Source organism: Saccopteryx leptura, chromosome 1, assembly GCF_036850995.1.
Source record: "Saccopteryx leptura isolate mSacLep1 chromosome 1, mSacLep1_pri_phased_curated, whole genome shotgun sequence".
In the NCBI taxonomy this organism is placed as follows: domain Eukaryota; kingdom Metazoa; phylum Chordata; class Mammalia; order Chiroptera; family Emballonuridae; genus Saccopteryx; species Saccopteryx leptura.
In genome coordinates this window covers 191,404,868-191,424,984 of record NC_089503.1, presented here as the reverse complement: position 1 = coordinate 191,424,984, position 20,117 = coordinate 191,404,868, and the positions used below count along the sequence as shown (strand labels likewise).

Below are 20,117 nucleotides of genomic sequence, written 5' to 3'. Positions count from 1 at the left end.
TGCAGTATGAGAAAGCACTGTTGTGTGTGTGGGGGGTGGGGGGGAATGCAGGTGGTTGGTATGATCACTGCGTTCTCTCCCTGTAGGGACCTTCCTAAGATGGCAAATCACAAGCAAGCTGTTTGTGGTGTCTGGAAGAGTAAGTGGAGATAGGAGATTTGGATGTTTAATGATATCAAGGCCAAACAAGATTTTATTCATCTCACAATAAAGATATTTTTGCCAATGGGAGAAGAAATATTCAAAGTCATTGGCTGTTGCTCTAGTGGCTCTCACTCTACTGGGGATGACCTGCATATTCGTCCCTGATCAGCCAACTAAGCCAAGAGGGGCCCTGCCAACATTCTCCCTGGGACTCCTCTATATTCCCACATCTGACCAAGACATCTGCTGACTGCTGTGTGGTCCCCTCTCAACGAGGTCATGAATTCAAGCAGATGATCACCAGGCCCTTTTGACCTTGGAGCCGGTCTGTCTTGTTAGGATGGTTTGCCTAGCTCTACTCTGTTAAATATGTTTGGCAGGGAGAAAGCAGTCATTCTCCATTTGCAAATTACTGGAGAGAAGAGAGCAAAGGAGAAGAAAAGCCAGTGTACAGGGGGTCCTGAGTCCCCTGAGTAGTGGAACACGTAGAGTGGACCCTTCTGGAGTTGGGGAGGCAGAGAAGTCTGAAGCAAGCTACAAGTGATTGCTATTGAAAGAGAGAGAGAGAGAGAGAGAGAGAGAAGGGAGGAAGGGAGAAAGGTATGTGTTCACTTGCAGAGAGAGAATAGAAGAAACACCCAAGTCTGTGTCAGAAAGAGTTCTCACATTCTGGGAATAACGTGTACTAGAGTCCAGAAACGCACTGTATTCAGGTGAGCCAGGTAAAACAGGGTAGGACAATTAAGGCAAAGAGAAAGTAAGATCTGGAGCAAGAAAATTTTTGCAGGTCTTGCCAAAAGGAATGTAGATTTTCTCCTTCAGGCCTGTGGTTCCCGGTCTGAAGGCCACAAATCCCTGGGAAGCTATAGAGTTAATGACAGGAGATAGGAGAATCTATAGGAACAACAGGCATTGCTTGCTGAAGAATGTCACCCACATATACTCTATTTTTCAATTATATGTAGATGCTTTTGCCACTGGCCTTGTAGCTCAGTTGCTTAAAACATTGTCCCAACATGCCAAGGTTGTGGGGTTGACCCCCGGGTCAGGGCACATACGAGAATCAACCAATAAATGCATAAATAAGTAGAACATATTGATGTTTCTCTCTCTCAAATAAATAAATAAATAAATAAATGAAATGCTTTATTTGGAGATGCTTTTGTGATCAACTTAATATCAACTGAAAGCATTCCTGACTGTAACATAAAATGAAAATTATTTTTGAATTCACAAGGCTTTTATTATTCAGTGTTATCTAAATTAACAGGAAAGTGCAATTACATGTGGCTTTTTCTTCTTATGTATTTTGGTAAAAATAGTAAAAGTACAATTATTATCGTGTGGAGTCTACAAAATGTGGAGACATTAGAAAGTATTTGGAAACCAATGTTATAGACAATGAACAACTACTGAACATTTCTTAGAAGTGACTTAGAAGTTCAAAACAAACAAAGACAAACCAAAAACTGTCAGCCATGCTGGAGGAAGAGACATGAGGAGGGTCAGAGAAAGATGGGGTGTACCTGAGTCCATGCCATGGCATGGGTAAGAAGAACAATGAGGACAGTGCCCACCTGTAGGACCTGATGATCATTTAAATGTGAACATGCAAGAGAGAGAGAATTTGAGCTGATGACAGTCTCAGTTTGGATCAGAGCACAGCTGTGTGGTGCATTCTGAGCACTCCCTAAGAAAAAGAGCTCAGGAACACAGCGGAGTCAGGTGGGTGTTGGGGGGCAATCCACACACCACCAGCAATGACTGTGGTCTGCAGAAGAATGCCCCCCCAAGATGTCCATGTCCCTCGCCTGTGACTGTATAGTACACATGGCAAAGAGAGGTCAAGGCTGGAGATGAAATTAAGATTTCTAACTGGCTGACTTTGAGATGGAGGGATTTCCCTGAACTCAGTGAGTAGGCCAGTACAATACCAAGGGCATTTAGCTGTGGAAGGGAAGATAGAGATGTCAGGGAAATTCCTTATGAGAAACACCTGACCAGCCATTGCCTTCATGGGGAAGGATCATGAGCCAAAGAATGTGGGTAGGCTCTAGAGCTGGAAGAAACAAGAAAACAGACCCCCTGTTCCCCGGAGACTCCAGAAAGGAACACAACCCAGTCATTGCCTTGATTTTAGCCTAATGCCAACCACAAAACAAAATCAACTGGGTATTCCATTACCAAAAGGCTTTACTTGAGGGACAAAAGAAAGGCTTGCAATCAATACGTGTAGCCATGGATAGCCAAGTGCACACAATAAACTGGACAACGATGGAGGAGGTAGTTGATAGAGGAGAAAAGGAAGTTCAGGGAGGGATGGTTATAACCCTAGAACTCTGTTATAAACACTGAGTTCCTGTAGGGCTCTTGGGATAACATGATAGCTCCTCCTACAAGTCCTAGCTCTTCTCATAGACCCTCTAAATTTCTATCCAAGTTAAGATCTCTGTCATTAACTTTATCACCGGTGAAATTCATTTTAGATTTCTCACCTCCACAACTATACGGTAAGACATTTGTGTGTTTTCTTAACCACTAGGATTGTAGTAATTTCTTACAGCAGGAATAGGAAACTAATAGAGTGAGTTTGATTTTAAGTACCTGCAGGACATTCAGGGGGAGAATAAATGGACATATGATGCTCTGCTCCAGAATGTGTCTTAAAGAGATAAACCTTGGGCTCCTGGTCACATGCCTCTTTAATTTGCAAACTGTGTCTCTTTAAGACTTGGTTTTATTGTTAAAATTGCACATTAAATGGGAGATAGAGGCAATTATGGTTGGGTTACTCAGGCTAATAAACAATGATTCTTAAAATGGCTCTAGAGTCACAAAACCAAGAGGATGCTAGTTTGAAGCAAGAACTTCTTGCAGGAATGGAGTCAAGGGACACCCCAGCTGAGGGCTGAGAAAGTCAGAGATCCTCTGATTTCTGTACAACACTCACCCTGCTGCCTCTCCCTCAATCCCCAAACCACATTTGTCTGCTAAATTCAGTCTTCCCCATCTGGGTTATTAGCATACAAGTTCTCCTAATAGGCAGCAGAATCTATCATATAACCTGAATTTACTGGAGCGATTCCTATGATTTTGATTTTATTTGTAAAAATGAGTGGTGTCAGGGCTGCATCCAGGTGGCTTGATGAGGAAACTGACCATAAGAACCTGAGAATTCACAAACATAACACATGGGCACCTCCCAGCACCGCTGGTGATGGGCACCTGCTGGTGGTGGGCACTGTGAAGCTTGTGGGGCACATGGCACCTTTGACTTCTAATCCCTTCCACAGCCATTTGATATGCAGATGTTTACAAATGAATGACTGTTTACACACAAGGAAACTGAAGCTCAGATCTAATGACCTCTCCATCTCTCACATATGAAGTGCTCCTCTGAGCCTGAACTTCTGGCTCTAAGAACAGCGCTTCTTCCAACACACGGGGACGCCAGCCCACCATCTATCACATAGAGCCAGAGTTCTTATATCAAGCTGTTACCCCAGAATTCTTGAAACCCTATATTGAATAAGCTTTAACTGCTGGTTGGGGTTGTATTCCCACAATGCCTCTAGGGGGCATGGCATGATGCTTCCCGACCAGTCTGCTTCTCCATGTGGCCAAACTTTTATTCCCTTCCAACAAAATTCTTCTGTAGAAAAGGCAAGTGCAGTTCTATCCACAGGTCAGAATTTATTACATACCACCTCATTTACAGCATTTGCAGGGACAACGCTCTGTTCATTGTCATTACACCTGAAACATGGAGGGACAACTTGGAAAGGCACCGGGTGGCAACAGGAGAGAAAACCTTGACTTCACATTGGCTTGTGCAATACCTGGGTGGGTCCTCGTAAGTCTATCACTCACAGAGAACATCACAAAAGGTTCATTTCCACATCCACGGTAAAGAGAAATAAATCAGTTTTGGGGTACATTGCATTTTTCAATTTTGGAGGAGTTACGCTAAAGTGGCATTTTCTAAAGCACAATTCTTACAAACACTCCTCTGCAATACCAAGCTTCAAGTCCAATGAAGCATGAGCTTTGAAGTACATCAACTTTATATGTAACTCAAGCACATACTTTTAAAACCTTTGCTGCCCGATCTCTATTTTCACCAAGAAATAAAAATGGAAACCCTGGAATACAATCAATTTTGCCTTTTGTATCCTGTGAAACACAGTAACATGTTAAAAACTGTTGTATTTAAATGTTAAGCCTCTAGGCTTTCAGTGCAAATGGCACAGGTTGTATCAAGCTAGGTGACAAATAAAGCACTTGAGTAAAGCTCTCAGAACTGGACCACACAGGCATTCCTCATTAACCACTCTCCACGAGTGGACCTAAAGGCAGAGGATACCAAAGACCCCTCCTAAGGGGAACAAGAACGACCCCATATGCTATCATATGCATAAAACTTCTTTTAACTTTTTTGTTGTATTTTAAAAATTCATTTGAATTGGACTCCATGACACTTGCTTAAGTATAAAATATTGTTCAAAAATTACTTACCCATCACATAACATCCCTTAACCCCCACCTCTGCACACCAGGGCGGGCAGAGCCTAGTCTGGGAAGCTGGCTTCCCACGGGTAGGCGAGCCAGGCACACAGCTTAGAATGCATTTCATTAGGTCTGTTTGGGGCATTTCCACAAATACAGTCATTTTATTCACTCAGGTTATAACTAAACGCTTTAGGAAATTATGACCAATATCCCTTTCCACGTATTAAAAAATAATGAACAGTTTATGTATTTTCAGTTTTTAAACAAAGAAATTAGTTCATTTTATTTACTAACAGAAATAAAAGAAGCCCCTAGCCTAAAGCATCACTTAGTCTTTTGCTTTTTCTATAAAAAAACAAAGGTTGGCTTTTTTTTGAATATCAAAAAGACAACACAAGACCCAAAGATACAACTCTTCTGTCCTCTGGCTCTAGAGCTTTCCCATTAAATTGATTTTGGTAAATCTTGCTTTACCCCCTACAAGCCTGACATTACGATTCAATGTATCAGGCTGCCTCCCAGCATCCCCGAAGCGTAGGCATCATAGAGTAAGACTACTCTCCTTCTGCGGCAATTTCATACTCCAGAAGATTTAGCTCTAAACACTGAACTGCCACCTTGAAGAGTATGGATGTTTCACAAACACTTGATGTTCTCACTGCTCATAAGTGAGGACGTGGCTTAGTGGGGGAGCTCTGGTTCCGCACGAACGTGGCTCCTGGTGGCCACAGCACCCCGGCCCCCTCTGACCGGCAGCACTGCTCTCTGCTGTCATTTCCCTGAAAGATTGAATTTTAACTGGTCAATATAACAGATTTTTTTTTTATTTTTTTTTTTAATTTTTATTGTATTTTTCTGAAGCTGGAAACGGGGAGAGACAGTCAGACAGACTCCCACATGCGCCCGACCAGGATCCACCCGGCACACCCACCAGGCGCAACGCTCTGCCCACCAGGGGGTGATGCTCTGCCCCTCCGGGGCGACGCTCTGTTGCGACCAGAGCCACTCTAGTGCCTGGGGCAGAGGCCAAGGAGCCATCCCCAGCGCCCAGGCCATCTTTGCTCCAATGGAGCCTCAGCTGCGGGAGGGGAAGAGAGAGACAGAGAGGAAGGAGAGGGGAGGGGTGGAAAAGCAGATGGGCACTTCTCCTGTGTGCCCTGGCCGGGAATCAAACCTGGGACTTCTGCACGCCAGGCAGACGCTCTACCACTGAGCCAACCGGCCAGGGCCTATAACAGATTTTTTTAAAACAGATTTTGAGATGTCATGTTTTGTTTTCAGATGGTCTTAAAAATGTATTGGTACCCTTAAAATCCTATCCAGGGTATAATGGAAAATAAATCTGTTCTGAAAGGGTTACCAAAAAGAAGAGGCCACATTTCCCGCCATCTGCTTTAGTGGCCATGCTTTTCTCATCCTGTTTAAAAGTCTTAGCAGCAAACACAGCCATATATTCATAAATGTGTGTGAGCATGTGTACATGTTTTGGCTGATAAGGGAAAAAAAGTACACTTTGTGTCCCACAAATATCTGCTGCAGGTCTTTCAAGAGTGCCCACATCCCTGCAGATGAGAAAACCTAAGTATGAAATATAAAAACCATTTAGACTGGCGCTCCCTAATGCTACACTGACCGAGGATTTCTGCAGCATGATGCATGAATACTAACAGCTAACATCACATTCTGATCTCAAGATGAATCACACCCTAAAGACAACATAAGTGCTACTAACACTTGCTAAGTCCACAGGAGGTTTGGGTTGTGTTTATATAGGATCAACACAAATGTTCTAAGAATGAGAAAGCCCACTAAACAATTTTTCCTTTCTGGTCTACACAGTGTGATGATCATTAGTTGCATGGTGGTGGTGGTTGTTTTAAATCTTAAGCAACCAAATATTAGCATTGTGACTGGTTTGAGGTTTTGTAGGCAGAGGTCTCTCATTTTTCTTATTTTTGCTCCTTACAAAAAATAATAAAAAGTACAGAGTTTCAAAGCTAAGAGCTGTTCTCACCATAAGTAGCTTTGTGTATACAATGCACTCTGCATGGAATAGTCCTTCACCAGGGGACAGTTAACCACACCTTTCCTTCTGTACTTTATCAGGTAGCAAAATTGCATTCTTGATACCCAGATGGAAGGTATCAAGATTTTTCATATCAATCCAAAGGTCTAAAGCTCTAAATTTCCCAATTATGAAAAATGCTTAACTTACTTCAAAAATGCGTTGCATAAGAGGCTCACCTCTAAGCTCAGACAAACAAGAAAATTAAAGGATAGAAAGAATCCATAATGGGGGAAGTCCTCCTAATACGCACACACGTTTTCTATATAGGGTGCACAGTCAAAGGAGTCCTCGTAGCTAATATAGCTTCTAATGTCGATTTCATCTGAAAAGTCTTTCTGGCTTTCTTGCTAGCATCATACGAGACAGCAATACTTCTTCCACCAGGACTTGGAGAGGTTTTTCATTTTGTCTGGAGTCCTGCTTTTGGACTTCTTTGGCTGTTGTTGTATATCTGAATACTGAATGCCAGCAACGATGGCTGCATCAAAGACCTCTTTGAGGTTTTTCTGAGTCAAGGCTGAGCACTCAATGTAGGAGGCGGCTTTGATCTCCTCAGCACACAACTTAGCCGCATCTTCCGGCACTGGTTTCTCCTTGCACTTGTCCAACTCAATGAGGACTTTGACATCTTCTCTGAGATCCGACTGAGTTCCGACTAGGATGATGGGGGCTTTGGGACAGTGGCACCGGATCTCGGGCACCCATTTCTCAGTGACGTTCTGGAAAGAGGAGGGGCTGACTACACTGAAGCACAGCAGGAAGATATCCGTGTTGGTGTAGCAGAGGGGCCTGAGTCTGTCGAACTCATCCTGCAACCAAAGCACCCGAAGTTATTTTTTAAATCCACCCCACCAGCCAAAAGACCATTTTAATATTTCTCTTGAAAGGATCTGGCAGGTAATAAAAAACCTTCTGGTTATGGAAAGAAGAGCCTTAGAAATGACCCTGTTGCTCACCTATGTGGGGCCTGCACTATCAGACACAATATCTGCCATGTGCATTAAATGCTTTTGTTTTGTTTTTAGTGAGAGAAGGGGAGATACAGAGAGAGACTTCCACATGTGCCCTGACCAGGATCACCTGGCAACCCCATCTGGGGCCATGCTCACAACTGAGCTATTTTTAGCACCTGAGGGGGAGGCTCCACGGAGCCATCCTCAACACCTGAGGTTAACATCAGTTGAGCTATGGCTGCAGGATGGGGATAGAGAGAAAGAGAGAGAGAGAGAGAGGGAAAAGGGGAGGGCTGGAGAAGCAGATGGGTACCTCCCCTGTGTGCCCTGACCAGAATCAAACCTGGGACTTCCACATGCCAAGTCAACACTTTACCACTGAACCAACCGGCCAGGGCCTCAACGTTTTCACCAATGCTCATGACCTGCTTGTAACTTACCACAGAAGAAATACTTAATAAAATTTACCTTAGCCTTCAGACCAGGGTAACTTTGCTACTATTCTAAAATGTAGACAGCATCCATGCTGATCTCCAAGACTCCCACTGACCCCAGGGAGCCCCAAGCCATCAACACTGCCCCTCTCTTTATGAATCCAGCCCTGCCCATCCTCATGACAGCTGTGAGCCATGCCCACTTCATGCCATTGCACTGTGCACCTCAGTAGAGCCAATCAGATACAAAAACAGACCCAGAATTGAAGCTGAGGACATTGTAGGCCACTCTCTTCAACAACTCAAAAGGACCTGTGCCTCTCAATGTCATTTACAATATTGGTTAATGCATTCTCATTCTTCTTTTTTTTTTTTTTTTTTGGCAGAGACAGAGTCAGAGAGAAGGACAGATAGGGACAGACAGACAGGAAGGGAGAGAGATGAGAAACATCAATTCTTTGTTGCGACTCCTTAGTTGTTCATTGATTGATTTCTCATATGTGCCTTGACAGGCGGGGGGAGGGGGGTTACAGCAGACTGAGTGACCCCTTGCTCGAGCCAGCGACCTTGGGCTCAAGCTGGTGAGCCTTGATCAAACCAGATGAGCCTGCGCTCAAGCTGGTGACTTTGGGGTTTTGAACCTGGGTCCTCTGCAACCCAGTCCGACGCTCTATCCACTGCACCACCACCTGGTCAGGCCATTCTCGTTCTTCTTTGACATTCTTCAATCTTCTTATTTTATCATCTTTTTGTCCCCCATCCTTCCCTGTCTCTTACTTCCTTTGCCCTTGTCTCTCTGCCAACACCACAGGCCTCCATGTGGGTGCTTTGGGATGATAAAGAACCAGACAAAGGGCAGATCCACCTACCCTTAAAGTGTGGAGACCTGGATGGAATAAGTTAGTTGGTTATACGAAGCAACAGGCATGCTACTGTGGTCATCCACTTAACAGAGCCTAAGCCGGATCATGCAGGGCAAAGGAGTTCGCTGGGAACAGACGGACATGACCTTGGCTCTTACAGAAATATGACTCCAAATTAGGGTATTCGTATATCTAACACCCGATAGTTCCCTGTGATATATATTCAACTAACTGAAAACTTTCATTTGACTCTCTCATAGGAACATGTTTACATCATCTCATTCCTATATAAAATTTCTACTTATGGATGCCCACAATCCTCAGGTGTAATGTGAAAGATAATTTCCCAATGGTGAAGAAAAGTTCAATGTCATCTGGATTTTTGTTACTAATTGGCATGCTCTGATTATTTATAAACTACTATTCATATGCACATTATTCCACATCCAACTTTTCTGGAAATAAAAGAAACCTGAATGTGTTTTATTTCAACACACTTTCTTCGTTTGAGGTTCCATATTTCAATCGGGAGGCAACAACCACCCAACTATATTAAAGTCAACCAGCTAACATGATCAGGAGGGACTATGGCCTTTCAGAAAGTCACTGCCCCTCATCAGTCTTCCATAAGCAAAAGTCAAAAAAGAACAACTTGGGTGTCTTAGTGCCAACTTCATGCTGAAAGAAAAAATACAGAAACTCAACCAGGTAGACTACAGCCCAGCTCTGAAGATCTATTCATGAAATGCTCCCTCTGTTCTCACAGGCCTCAAAGGAAGAAGCAAAAACCGAGCCCGGTGTGAGGTCAGCTTCCTCAGGCAGCTGCACTTCGCTGTTGGAAGGCAGTCACCCTTGGCCGTGCCCTGGAATCTGGGGTTGCATTACCGATGAAAAGAAAGGCAAGCTCAGGGGCTGGGCCTTGTGACAGGGCTTTGGAAATCTGGCTCTCTGCACTTCCTGAGATTCTGGCTAAGGGGTTCGGGAGGCAAAGCAGAAATTAAACCCTCCTGCTCCCTGCCTGACCAGAAACTTTAGCTACTTGCTGAAATAAATGCACTACACATATATGCCCTGAGGCCCAGCAATCTGCATGCCTTTGCCAAGTCTGCAGGGAGGATCTGGTTCAGGGGAAGGGTTGGGCAGACTGGATGGTAGCATTGGTCAAGCTGCAATCTGATTTTTTATTTATTCTTTTAGTATCAAGATTTTCCCAAGTGCCTCATGGGTCAAAAGGCTGGAGAGGCCCTGGCCGGTTGGCTCAGTGGTAGAGCGTCGGCCTGGCGTGCAGAAGTCCCGGGTTCGATTCCCGGCCAGGGCACACAGGAGAAGCGCCCATCTGCTTCTCTACCCCTCCCCCTCTCCTTCCTCTCTGTCTCTCTCTTCCCCTCCCGGAGGCAGCGAGGCTCCATTGGAGCAAAAGATGGCCCGGGCGCTGGGGATGGCTCCTTGGCCTCTGCCTCAGGCGCTAGAGTGGCTCTGGTCGCGACAGAGCGATGCCCTGGAGGGGCAGAGCGTCGCCCCCTGGTGGGCGTGCTGGGTGGATCCTGGTCGGGCGCATGCGGGAGTCTATCTGACTGTCTATCCCCGTTTCCAGCTTCAGAAAAATACAAAAAAAAAAAAAAAAAAGGCTGGAGAATTTTCAGCTCCTATGGGCAATGTTATAATGAACTACAATGTTGTCTTATTTTAGAGATAGTCCCCCAGCGGCCCTCTCTTATGCCAAAGGCATGTTTCCCAAAGTTTGCAATCTCTGATCAATTTTCACTAGAGTAAGACTGGGAGTCCAGTGTTAAAAACTCCTTTTAACATCTTATATGCTTGCCTACCCTCCCTAACAAGAAGACCCAAAGGCACAAGAAGCGATTTCTAGTGATTTCTCCAGCCAGTGCACCTGTATTCTTGCTCTGAGCTTCTGTAAGAACCCTGCTTTGGGGCGCCAGGTTACAGCTACCCATGCTCACATTCTGGGGCAGCTGGAAGTGCAGATGGCTCACTTCACTGTAAATCAACAGGGCTATCATGAGGACTGCTTTGAGGAGAGGAGGAGTTCCACTTGCTGAGTCAACACTAAGTAAATATGGCAGAAATCAAGTCAAGTTCCTTAAAAGGTAATTTGTCAGTTCTGGAGAAGGGTGGGTAGGAAAGGATGATTACCTTGGCCAGTTTTGCTAATAATAACAACCAATACCAACTGATACTTGGGCAGGAAAAAAATTGACTTTATCTTACTTGCCATATATTTTTCAAGATAAATTTTAGAGTTGGTTTTCTACAAATCTTTACACAGTAGCCTCATTCACTACATAGTTATGTATACTTTAATTACCAGTACATCAGGTAAGAAACAAAATAAAACTCAGTGAAAACATTGATGGGAAAGCAGAAGAATCAATTGCAAATAAACCAAACTTACCAGCTTAATACCAAAACCCTTTATTCCCTAAATGTAAATGTCTTTGATGAAAAAAGTCTCTAATATGATTCTTGTGTTTCTCTGAATTTTAAACAGACCCTATGATAAATAAAAAATAAAAAATCACCCTTCCTTGGTAATTCTGGATCATTTCTATGAAGATTTTTTGTTTTTGTCTTTTTTCCTGGTAAAAGTCCTATTCCTCTTTCAAAACCGCTGAGGTTTTCCTCCAGGATTCACCCATCCTGCACCTCGAGCCACCATTGCTTCCTTATTTATTTGTTCACAGGTTCCCTAACTGGTTTGTCTTCCCTACTGCCTGTGTGTTGAGGGGCAGGCCCATGACTTAAGTAGAGATCCCCGGAACCTGTCACTCCATTCGTTCATAGTGATTAAACGTTAACACGTGCCAGACATTATGCAGGCACCAGGTGTAAACTCAGGTCCAGAGGAACCAATACAGCACAGGTGGTGGGCGGGGCATGCTTGGGCCCCACCCCTGAAGGATCCCTGATAACCTTGCCTTTAGGTTTCTTGTGTTTTCCTACCCTAGGTCTTGTTCTTAAGCTATTAAACTGTCTCTTCTTGCTTCAGCAGGGTCACTATTTATTGAGGTACTACTCTGCCCTAATTTTAAAGATAAGGAAATCTGACCCGTAGTGGAAAAAACATTCTCACTTTATAGAAAGCAATTAAGTTTTAATGATAAATACCAGCAAGGCATTCAGAAAAATTAAATATCAGAAGGGCTTGTGTTCTTTGATTTCTCTTTCCCACAGGCAATAAAATACAGACTGAGTTTGGTTTACTTCTGCTCCTGGTAAGGAGGAAGTTGCAGTGTCCTGTGGTGCGGTAAGGCCAGAACAGAAGAGGACAGTCATGCCACTGTGGTCATCACCAAACCCAAGTTCAACTGGGGAGCAAGGCTGCCTGGTGTGTGTTAACTTGAGGTTTGAAAAATGAAGTTCTGAATTGGCTGCCCTGGAGTAGGTGGGCAACTTGGAAGCCCAGGCTTGGCTGAGGCACTTGGATACAATGGAAACTAACTTCTTAAAAGCAAATGGTCATGTGACAACACCTCAGAAAGGGAAGCAAGCTCTTTTACCTACTTATAGAGTAGCCCTCCAGCCCTTTCCCTAACTCAGGGGTTGGGAACCTATGGCTCGCGAGCCAGATGTGGCTCTTTTGATGGCTGCATCTGGCTCGCAGACAAATCTTTAATAATATAAAAAAAAGCGTTAAAAATATAAAACATTCTCATGTATTGCAATCCATTCATTTCCTACTGCTCATGTTCATGGTTGCAGGTGGCTGGAGACAATCACAGCTGTCCTCTGGGACAACACCAAATTTTTATTGGATAATGCGTAATGTACACGGGTCGTTGTATGGCTCTCACGGAATTACATTTTAAAATATGTGGCGTTCATGGCTCTCTCAGCCAGTACTGGTTCTCCACTACTTGTAATAAACTTGTAAATGACAGTTTATTAACTGTCATTTCTGCAAACTCAAGAGATGGCACCCTGGTCCTACAGAGAACAGAAACTTCAGTGACTTGAGCACCATGCCAAGATGGGACTGGGTGATGACGAGTTGCTGTTGGGGATGCCCCAAAGGGGACCTCACACCTATATCGTCTCCTCACTCCCTGGCTGTCTCATCCAAGTGCTTGGCTCTCAAGACAAGAATAAGTGTTCATGATTGGAAAGACTTAATTCCCGCTCAGCCATGCCTCCAGGTGGGGACACCTCCAACCATTGCCTCTCTGCTTCAAAGGACAGCAGTGGCCCTCATGACTCAAACCACAGCTTCAGCAGGGAGACAGCAACACTTACTGAAATGAACTCCATCTTTATCCTGAATAAATTTCTTAAACATTTGGCTGGTTGACCTTTAATACATTGGTTATATTATCAACTTACTTTGAGAAATGATTACAAAGCATTATTGATCATTTTTAATAAAAAACAGAAAGTAAACAAGATCAGAAACTCCTGTGAGATAAGAACTGTTCTTGACCCTGTTTTCCCGCCTGCCCACACAAAGCTGGCCACACCCTGTTTTATTAGTGCAGAGCTGTTTCCCCCACCCCAGCCTCAAAGAGGAGGCAACGGCAGGGGTTGGGTTACTTCAGGAGGCTTCAGAATTACCCAATTATCAAGGAATGTTATTTGGAGACCTTTAAAAGGCTCTTTCCTTTCCCACCCCTGAGCACTGACATGATACTAACCTGTCCGGCCGTGTCACAGAGCTGGAGTCTCACGGGCCGCCCATCCACGGACACCACAGCTTAAAAATAAGACCAAATCGACAATTAAGGGGTGTCTCTAAACCACTTCTCGAATAGCCTGTACCACCATTCTCAGGCAAACCCTTCAGCTCTGGTTCTGGGTCCCCTAAGGAATTAGACTTGTCTAAAACAAGGAGCCTCCCCAAGGCATTTTTGCAAACACTCTCCAGGGCTGACAATTCGTCCCTTGCCACAGAGAAGCTGACAATCCCCGAGCCTTTAATGACATCCTGGTGCCGAGGATTTATTTTCCTGTCACACTAGTTTCAAAAGACTTAGAAACAACACTGGAGGGAGCGTGGGGGGGGGGGGCAACCTTGCAGCTCTATATCAGTGGAAAACAAATAATTGTTTTCCCTTGGGAAACGGTGGAAGACAGCAGGGTTTATCATAAAATTGTAGCTTGTTTTGAGAACATGTGCAAACATTGGCTGCTTGCACTGTCCTGTTCATAAAAGAGGGCACTGCTTATCTCTCCATGTCAGCTCAAAGGAAGGATTTAAAAAAGAAAAAGGAGCCTGACCTGTGGTGGCGCAGTGGATAAAGCGTCGACCTGGAAATGCTGAGGTTGCCGGTTCGAAACCCTGGGCTTGCCTGGTCAAGGCTCATATGGGAGTTGATGCTTCCAGCTCCTACCCCCCTTCTCTCTCTCTGTCTCTCCTCTCTCTCTCTCTCTCTCTCTCTGTCTCTCCCTCTCCTCCTAAAAAATGAATAAAACTAAATAAAAAAAAGCACCTCTTACCTTAGAGTGTGCCTTAAAAAAAAAAAAAAAAGTAAAGAAAGTGTGTCCACCTTTCCATGGGGATGAGGTCTCTGGGGAAGGACCTGCATTGGCCAGGATTGGGGAGCTCTGCTTGAATTAAGCACTGTAGTTCTTTGTCAATATATCTTTCTAGATTATTTATGAATATTTATACTAGTCAGTGGAACAAAAAAAATGCAGGGGACAATGCCATGTAGGTGGGAAACCATTAGTATAGCACAATTTATCTAAGAACCTTTGAGATGGAAGAAGACAGGAACTTGCCATCATGACTTTCTAATCTAAGAGGTCAAGAAGCATTAAAAAAAAAATAAGAACGAGAGAGTGAGGGTTTCACACTAGCTTCTGTGGATTTTAACTTTTTTCTAAATTTCAAAATGAACTGAAAAATCAAGATAAAGCATTCCTTTATTTTTGTATCTACCAAACCAAAAAACCTAGCATCCTAGCTTTAAGTAGCTTAAAGAGATAGTGAAAAGATACTAAGACTCAGAAACAGCCAATAGGGACGGTGGAAGTGGAGGGAGTCGGGGTAGGGGAGATAGACTCAGAAGAAAGAAATGTTTACACTCCAGTGTTTACACTCCAGATTTCATCCTAACCTAAGCTTTCATCAGAGCCGCTAGTGCTATTTTCACTAAATCAACTATTTTTCGCCATCTCCGCGACTCTTTAAAGTGGAAATGTCTCCGGGCGAGAGGAGCCACGGAAAGAAAAGGAGCGACACTAAGGGCCACAGGTAATGGCACCTGCGCGTCACCTTCCCAGTGAAACTCGGCAGCTGCGCCAGCAGCGTCGACCTGACGCAACTTCTCTACGCAGCAAACTGACCAGGCAACTTGAACTCGACTTATTTGATTCCCGTTCGTCATTTCTCTTTTGCACAGGTTCTGAGTCCTGTTCCCACCCCTCCTCAGGCTCTGGCTTTAGGGTTCCCATTCTGTCCGTTCTTGCCCGGTACCCAAGGCTCAGGGACTGTCCTGCAGCCCGCACTTGGTCTGATTACCGGCTGGAGACGGACCCCGGGTCCTGCAGCCCCTTTGGGTCTCCGCGATCCTCGCGCCGCCCACCCTCCCCGGCATCAGATCGGTCAGCACTGCGTCCGCGGACGGCGGCCCCGCGCCCACCCCCCGTACCCGCTTACCCGAGAAGTTGTCGAAGGCTGTGGGGATGTACTCGGTGGGGTAGCCGTTGGTGGTGTAGCTCACCACCAGGCTCGTCTTGCCCACCGCGCCATCGCCGACTAGCACGCACTTGATGCCGCGCCCCTCTGCGGCGTCGGCGCGCCCCCGGCCCCCAGGCGCCCCGGGCCCGCGCCCCCCGCGTCCCCCGCGCTCCCGGCGCGGCGGCACAGGCGGCGCCTCGCAGCGGCCGGGGAATGAGGGGTCCCCCTGCTGTGGGGGCATCGGTCCGTGCTCTTGGATGTGCAAGGGCGAGCAGGGCCCGGCGCAACCGCTCCTCCGTCCCGGAGTCCTCCGGGAGAGAGGAGCTGTCACCGATCGCTGCGGGCGCGTCCCCGGTCCCCGAGAGCCGCGGTTCCAGGCCGCGCGGCTCCTAGACAAAAGCAACCGGGGAGGGCCTTGGTTCTCTGCTCCCGCGTAGCCACCGGCTCTGCTCCGTCCGATCGGAGGACTGCGGGCCAAGCGCCTTAGAGCCGGAGCGCTCTGTCTCCTCCCGGCTTTCCGGCGACACTACGCGTGGGGGGCGGGCAGGGAGGAGAAGGAGGCGGGTCCGGCTCGCCGGCTAGGTTCCCGCGCCTAAGCCACAGCGCCCCCCGCCTGCGCGCCTGGCCCCTGCACCGGCTTCGGAGGCGTTGCCACGCGGGGCAGGCCGGGACCGTAGCGACAGTTCCAGGAACTCTGAACACCCTGTCTAGGGACTGACCCCTCCCCGCGAACACCGCTCGGGGTGTGCCGCCTGACGGATCCGCGCTGTCCAAGGGCATCTTCCTCCCCAGCGCTCGAGAGCGACACCACCGCTGGACTAGCCCCAGGGGTACCGCTTCACTGCGTCCACGTGGGCGGGAACCCTGAGCTTCCTCCTGTTCCCTTCGCCACTCGTCCCACTTGTCCCCTGGTCCCACACCTCCCCTTCTCAATAGGAGCCTGGCGGTAGGGACTTTGCCGGCCACAGAGCTCCCCCCAAGGGGGGAAATGAAGTGTCTTGCGGGAACATGTGGTCTGAGGAGACTAAATTAACAGGAAACTTTTTTTGAAAGTCCGTCATGTGATTTTTAAAAAAACTATAGTGTGATTTTTCTTGTTCTAAAATAATTTATTCTTTTTCATTTGGGAGCAAAGTTATGTTAGGTTCATTTTTAATGCTCATTCGACTTTCTCTTTCTCATTTCATGAAACAGCACATTTCTTTATAGCTCTGATTACTTCATTTACTTAAATCTCATTTGTTGACAATATTATATGGGAAAAAAATCCATTTTTCTTTACAGCTTCCTGTCTTTACATATACCACCAGTCCATTCAGAAAAAAACAGGGAAGACTTTCTGAGCTTAGCCGGGACACAAAGGCTCCTTGGGGTTATCTCTGCGTGAGAAGAGGCATATATTATTAAAACAAATATTGAAACTACAACTAATGAAAAAATGGCAATAACTAATAAATATTGAGCTTTTATTATGTGCCAGACACAACTGTAAGCACTCTGCATGAACTAACTCCTCTAATCTTTAAGATTACTTATACCCATCCTGTGGGTATAAGAAAATCAGACACAGAACTATTCAATAAAATGCCCAGGATCCCCAAGCTAGTCAGTGGCAGTGCCAGGTTCCAAACCCAAACAGTCCAGCTCCTGATCCTGTGTTCTTCATCAATGCCCAGAGAGCAAAAATAAACCCTGTGATAAACTCAGATTTGGAAATCTGGCCATGGTCGGAAGGCCCAGCTGGGTTTAATCAAGAGGTTCAGGGGTCCCCAAACTACAGCCGTCAGGCTGCATGCAGCCCCCTGAGGTCATTTATCCGCCAGCCGCACTTCCGGAAGGGGCACCTCTTTCATTGGTGGTCAGTGAGAGGTCATCCGCATCCTGTGCTCCTGAAGTACTGTATTTGGCGGCGCTGCAAAGCTCATCTACGGTACTACTTCCGGTGACGGGAGGCATGTATCACGGCTCCGGAAGCGCATCATATCACTTCTTACAGCTAGCAGTGACAAATATGGAATCGGACATTGACCATCTCATTAGCCAAAAGCAGGCCCATAGTTCCCATTGAAATACTGGTCAGGGCCCTGGCCGGTTGGCTCAGCGGTAGAGCGTCGGCCTGGCGTGCGGGATAACCGGGTTCGATTCCCGGCCAGGGCACACAGGAGAAGCGCCCATTTGCTTCTCCACCCCCACCCCCCTCCTTCCTCTCTGTCTCTCTCTTCCCCTCCCGCAGCAAAGGCTCCATTGGAGCAAAGATGGCCCAGGCGCTGGGGATGGCTCCTTGGCCTCTGCCCCAGGCGCTAGAGTGGCTCTGGTCACGGCAGAGCGACCCCCTGAAGGGGCAGAGCATCGCCCCCTGGTGGGCAGAGCATTGCCCCTGGTGGACGTGCCGGGTGGATCCCGGTCGGGCACACGAGGGAGTCTGTCTGACTGTCTCTCCCCGTTTCCAGCTTCAGAAAAATATAAAAAAAAAAAAAAGAAAAGAAAAGAAATACTGGTCAGTTTGTTGATTTAAATTTACTTGTTCTTTATTTTAAATATTGTATTTGTTCCCATTTTGGTTTTTTACTTTAAAATAAGATATTGTGCAGTGTGTATAGGGATTTGTTCATAGGTTTTTTATAGTCCAGCCTTCCAACGGTCTGAGAGATAGTGAACTGGCCCCCTGTGTAAAAAGTTTGGGAACCCCTGGGTTAGATGCTGGAATACAGAATCCCTCACCTGCAAAAAACTCCTTGTAAGACCCTGGGGGGCCCTAGCAATGTGAACAGATGGTTATGTTTTTGTAAGTTTGCAAAATAATTTTTGGTAATTTTCAACCCTTTTCATTTTATAGCGCACATAAACTAATCACTAAAGCACACCAGAAAAAATGTATAATATTTTGCCAATTAGACAAAAAAATGCATAATTTTGATAAACTTACAATGGATGGCTATTGTTGTGTTTGCTGTTGTCATGTTTTTATTTGACAATGTAAGGGAAAAGAGGTCAGTACCCCTAACTAAATAGTCAGCTATGGAATGTTTTTAAAATCCTGTGGCACACAGGTTGGAAATTGCTGATAGAGTTTAATCACCACTGGTTAAGCCCACTGTTTCCACTCCATCTTTCCTTCATATTGCGTGACTTGGAAGTGGCCATGTTTATTTTCAGGATCAGCCAAGGAAAGGTTGGGGAGGCATTTCCTTAGGGTTTAATAGATACATACAGAGCCAGGACTAAGATGCAGGAAGGGGATGCAGTGGGAGCAAAATTTAAGGGGATCAACTTTGTGCTTACCCGACCCTGAGAATGAGCTTCAAGCACCTGGCTTGTTTCACCCTAACCCTGACCCTAATGGGATTAATTATGTAGTTTACAGTTTCCCTGTGGAGTTTTGTTATGGCCAGTCATCCAGGTACAGGGAGGGTTACCAGGGACATGCCTACTACCCTCTGTGCTGTGGAGTCATGTTCATGTTCACCTGAACTGTCCTAAGTTCCCCAGCACAAGAAGGGTTCCAACAGCAAAAGAATAAACAGTATTTGAGATGAATGGAGCCATGAGCTAGTCTGGCAATTACTCCCATCATAAAGCACATGGTACTGTTAGAGATGGTTTGGCTGTTTCAACCGCACCTGGTCAAAACAGAAGTTCTCTCTTGCCAGGAATATATGCAGCATATATAATCAATCATACATACACCATAACTTTTTGGAGGAAATTACATGAAATAGAGTTGATGTGAATTCCTATGTGAGTGTATAAGTGAGGACACAGCCTGTAGTAGTAACACAGCGAGTTTACTGGCATGTGAAGTACATTTCTGTTCTTCGTTCTCCTCATGGAAAACATATTACAGCCATGGCTGGGTAGTTTACTGAATAGAGCATCGACCAGTTGGGCTGTGATCATGGGTTTGATCCCTGGTTAGGGTACCTACAAGAAGCAAGTAATGAGTGCACTATGAAATGGAACAATTGAGTGGAACAGCAAGTTGATGCTTCTCTCTCTCTCACCAATGGAAAAAAATTTTTTTTAAAGAAAACATATTACAAAATTGAAGAAGTGGTCAAGGGGGCATTTGAGAAGATGTTGTTCAAGGGGCATAAAATTTCAGTTTTGCAAGATAAATAAGGTTTAATAATTTAATGTACAAAAATGTGACTGTAGTTAACAGTATTATATTGTATACTTGAAATTTGCTGTTGATCTGAAGTGTTCTCTATACACACACACACACACACACACACACACACACACACACACGGTGAAGTGAAGTGATGGATATGTTAATTACCTTGACTGGGTGACTATTTTACAATGTATATACATAATATATCATCAAGTTGTACATATTAAATATATACCATGTTTAATCATCAACTATACCTCAGAAAAGTGGAGGGGAGGGTGTGCAGCTGGAAAATGTGGGTAAAAATGGTCTTATCAAGGTGTGTCAGGAAGTTTATGAAAATGTCTTCTTTTGTATTTTCTTGAAGTTTATGATTTTTTATGAATTTTATAGCT

At 45.4% G+C, this 20,117-nt stretch overlaps 1 protein-coding gene and 1 long non-coding RNA gene across 2 annotated transcripts in view; one reads left to right on the top strand and one right to left on the bottom strand.

The window, feature by feature from the left end:
- LOC136404089 (uncharacterized) overlaps nucleotides 1-6,068 on the top strand; it is a 374,264-nt gene extending 368,196 nt beyond the window's left edge. Inside the window, exon 2 of the long non-coding RNA XR_010751227.1 lies at nucleotides 5,892-6,068. This is a non-coding gene — a long non-coding RNA (uncharacterized lncRNA). The remainder of the gene's footprint in view (nucleotides 1-5,891) is intronic.
- On the bottom strand, nucleotides 1,274-16,410 carry RHOU (ras homolog family member U). Its single transcript, XM_066383526.1, has 3 exons — nucleotides 15,585-16,410; nucleotides 13,618-13,676; nucleotides 1,274-7,530 (listed from the first exon to the last, which is right to left on the bottom strand). Exons 1-3 carry the CDS (start codon nucleotides 15,844-15,846, stop codon nucleotides 7,075-7,077), a joined length of 777 nt encoding a protein of 258 aa, XP_066239623.1. The 5' UTR covers nucleotides 15,847-16,410; the 3' UTR covers nucleotides 1,274-7,074.
- Nucleotides 16,411-20,117: the final 3,707 nt, after the last annotated feature.

Bases quoted from the DNA above. Each gene is read 5' to 3' on its own strand.
- RHOU (XM_066383526.1), bottom strand. From the start codon at position 15,846: ATGCCCCCACAGCAGGGGGACCCCTCATTCCCCGGCCGCTGCGAGGCG. The intron at 13,677-15,584 runs GTAAGCGGGTAC...CTTATTTTTAAG, and splicing joins AGCCTTCGACAACTTCTCGG to CTGTGGTGTCCGTGGATGGG. The intron at 7,531-13,617 runs GTTAGTATCATG...CTTTGGTTGCAG, and splicing joins TCTGTGACACGGCCGGACAG to GATGAGTTCGACAGACTCAG.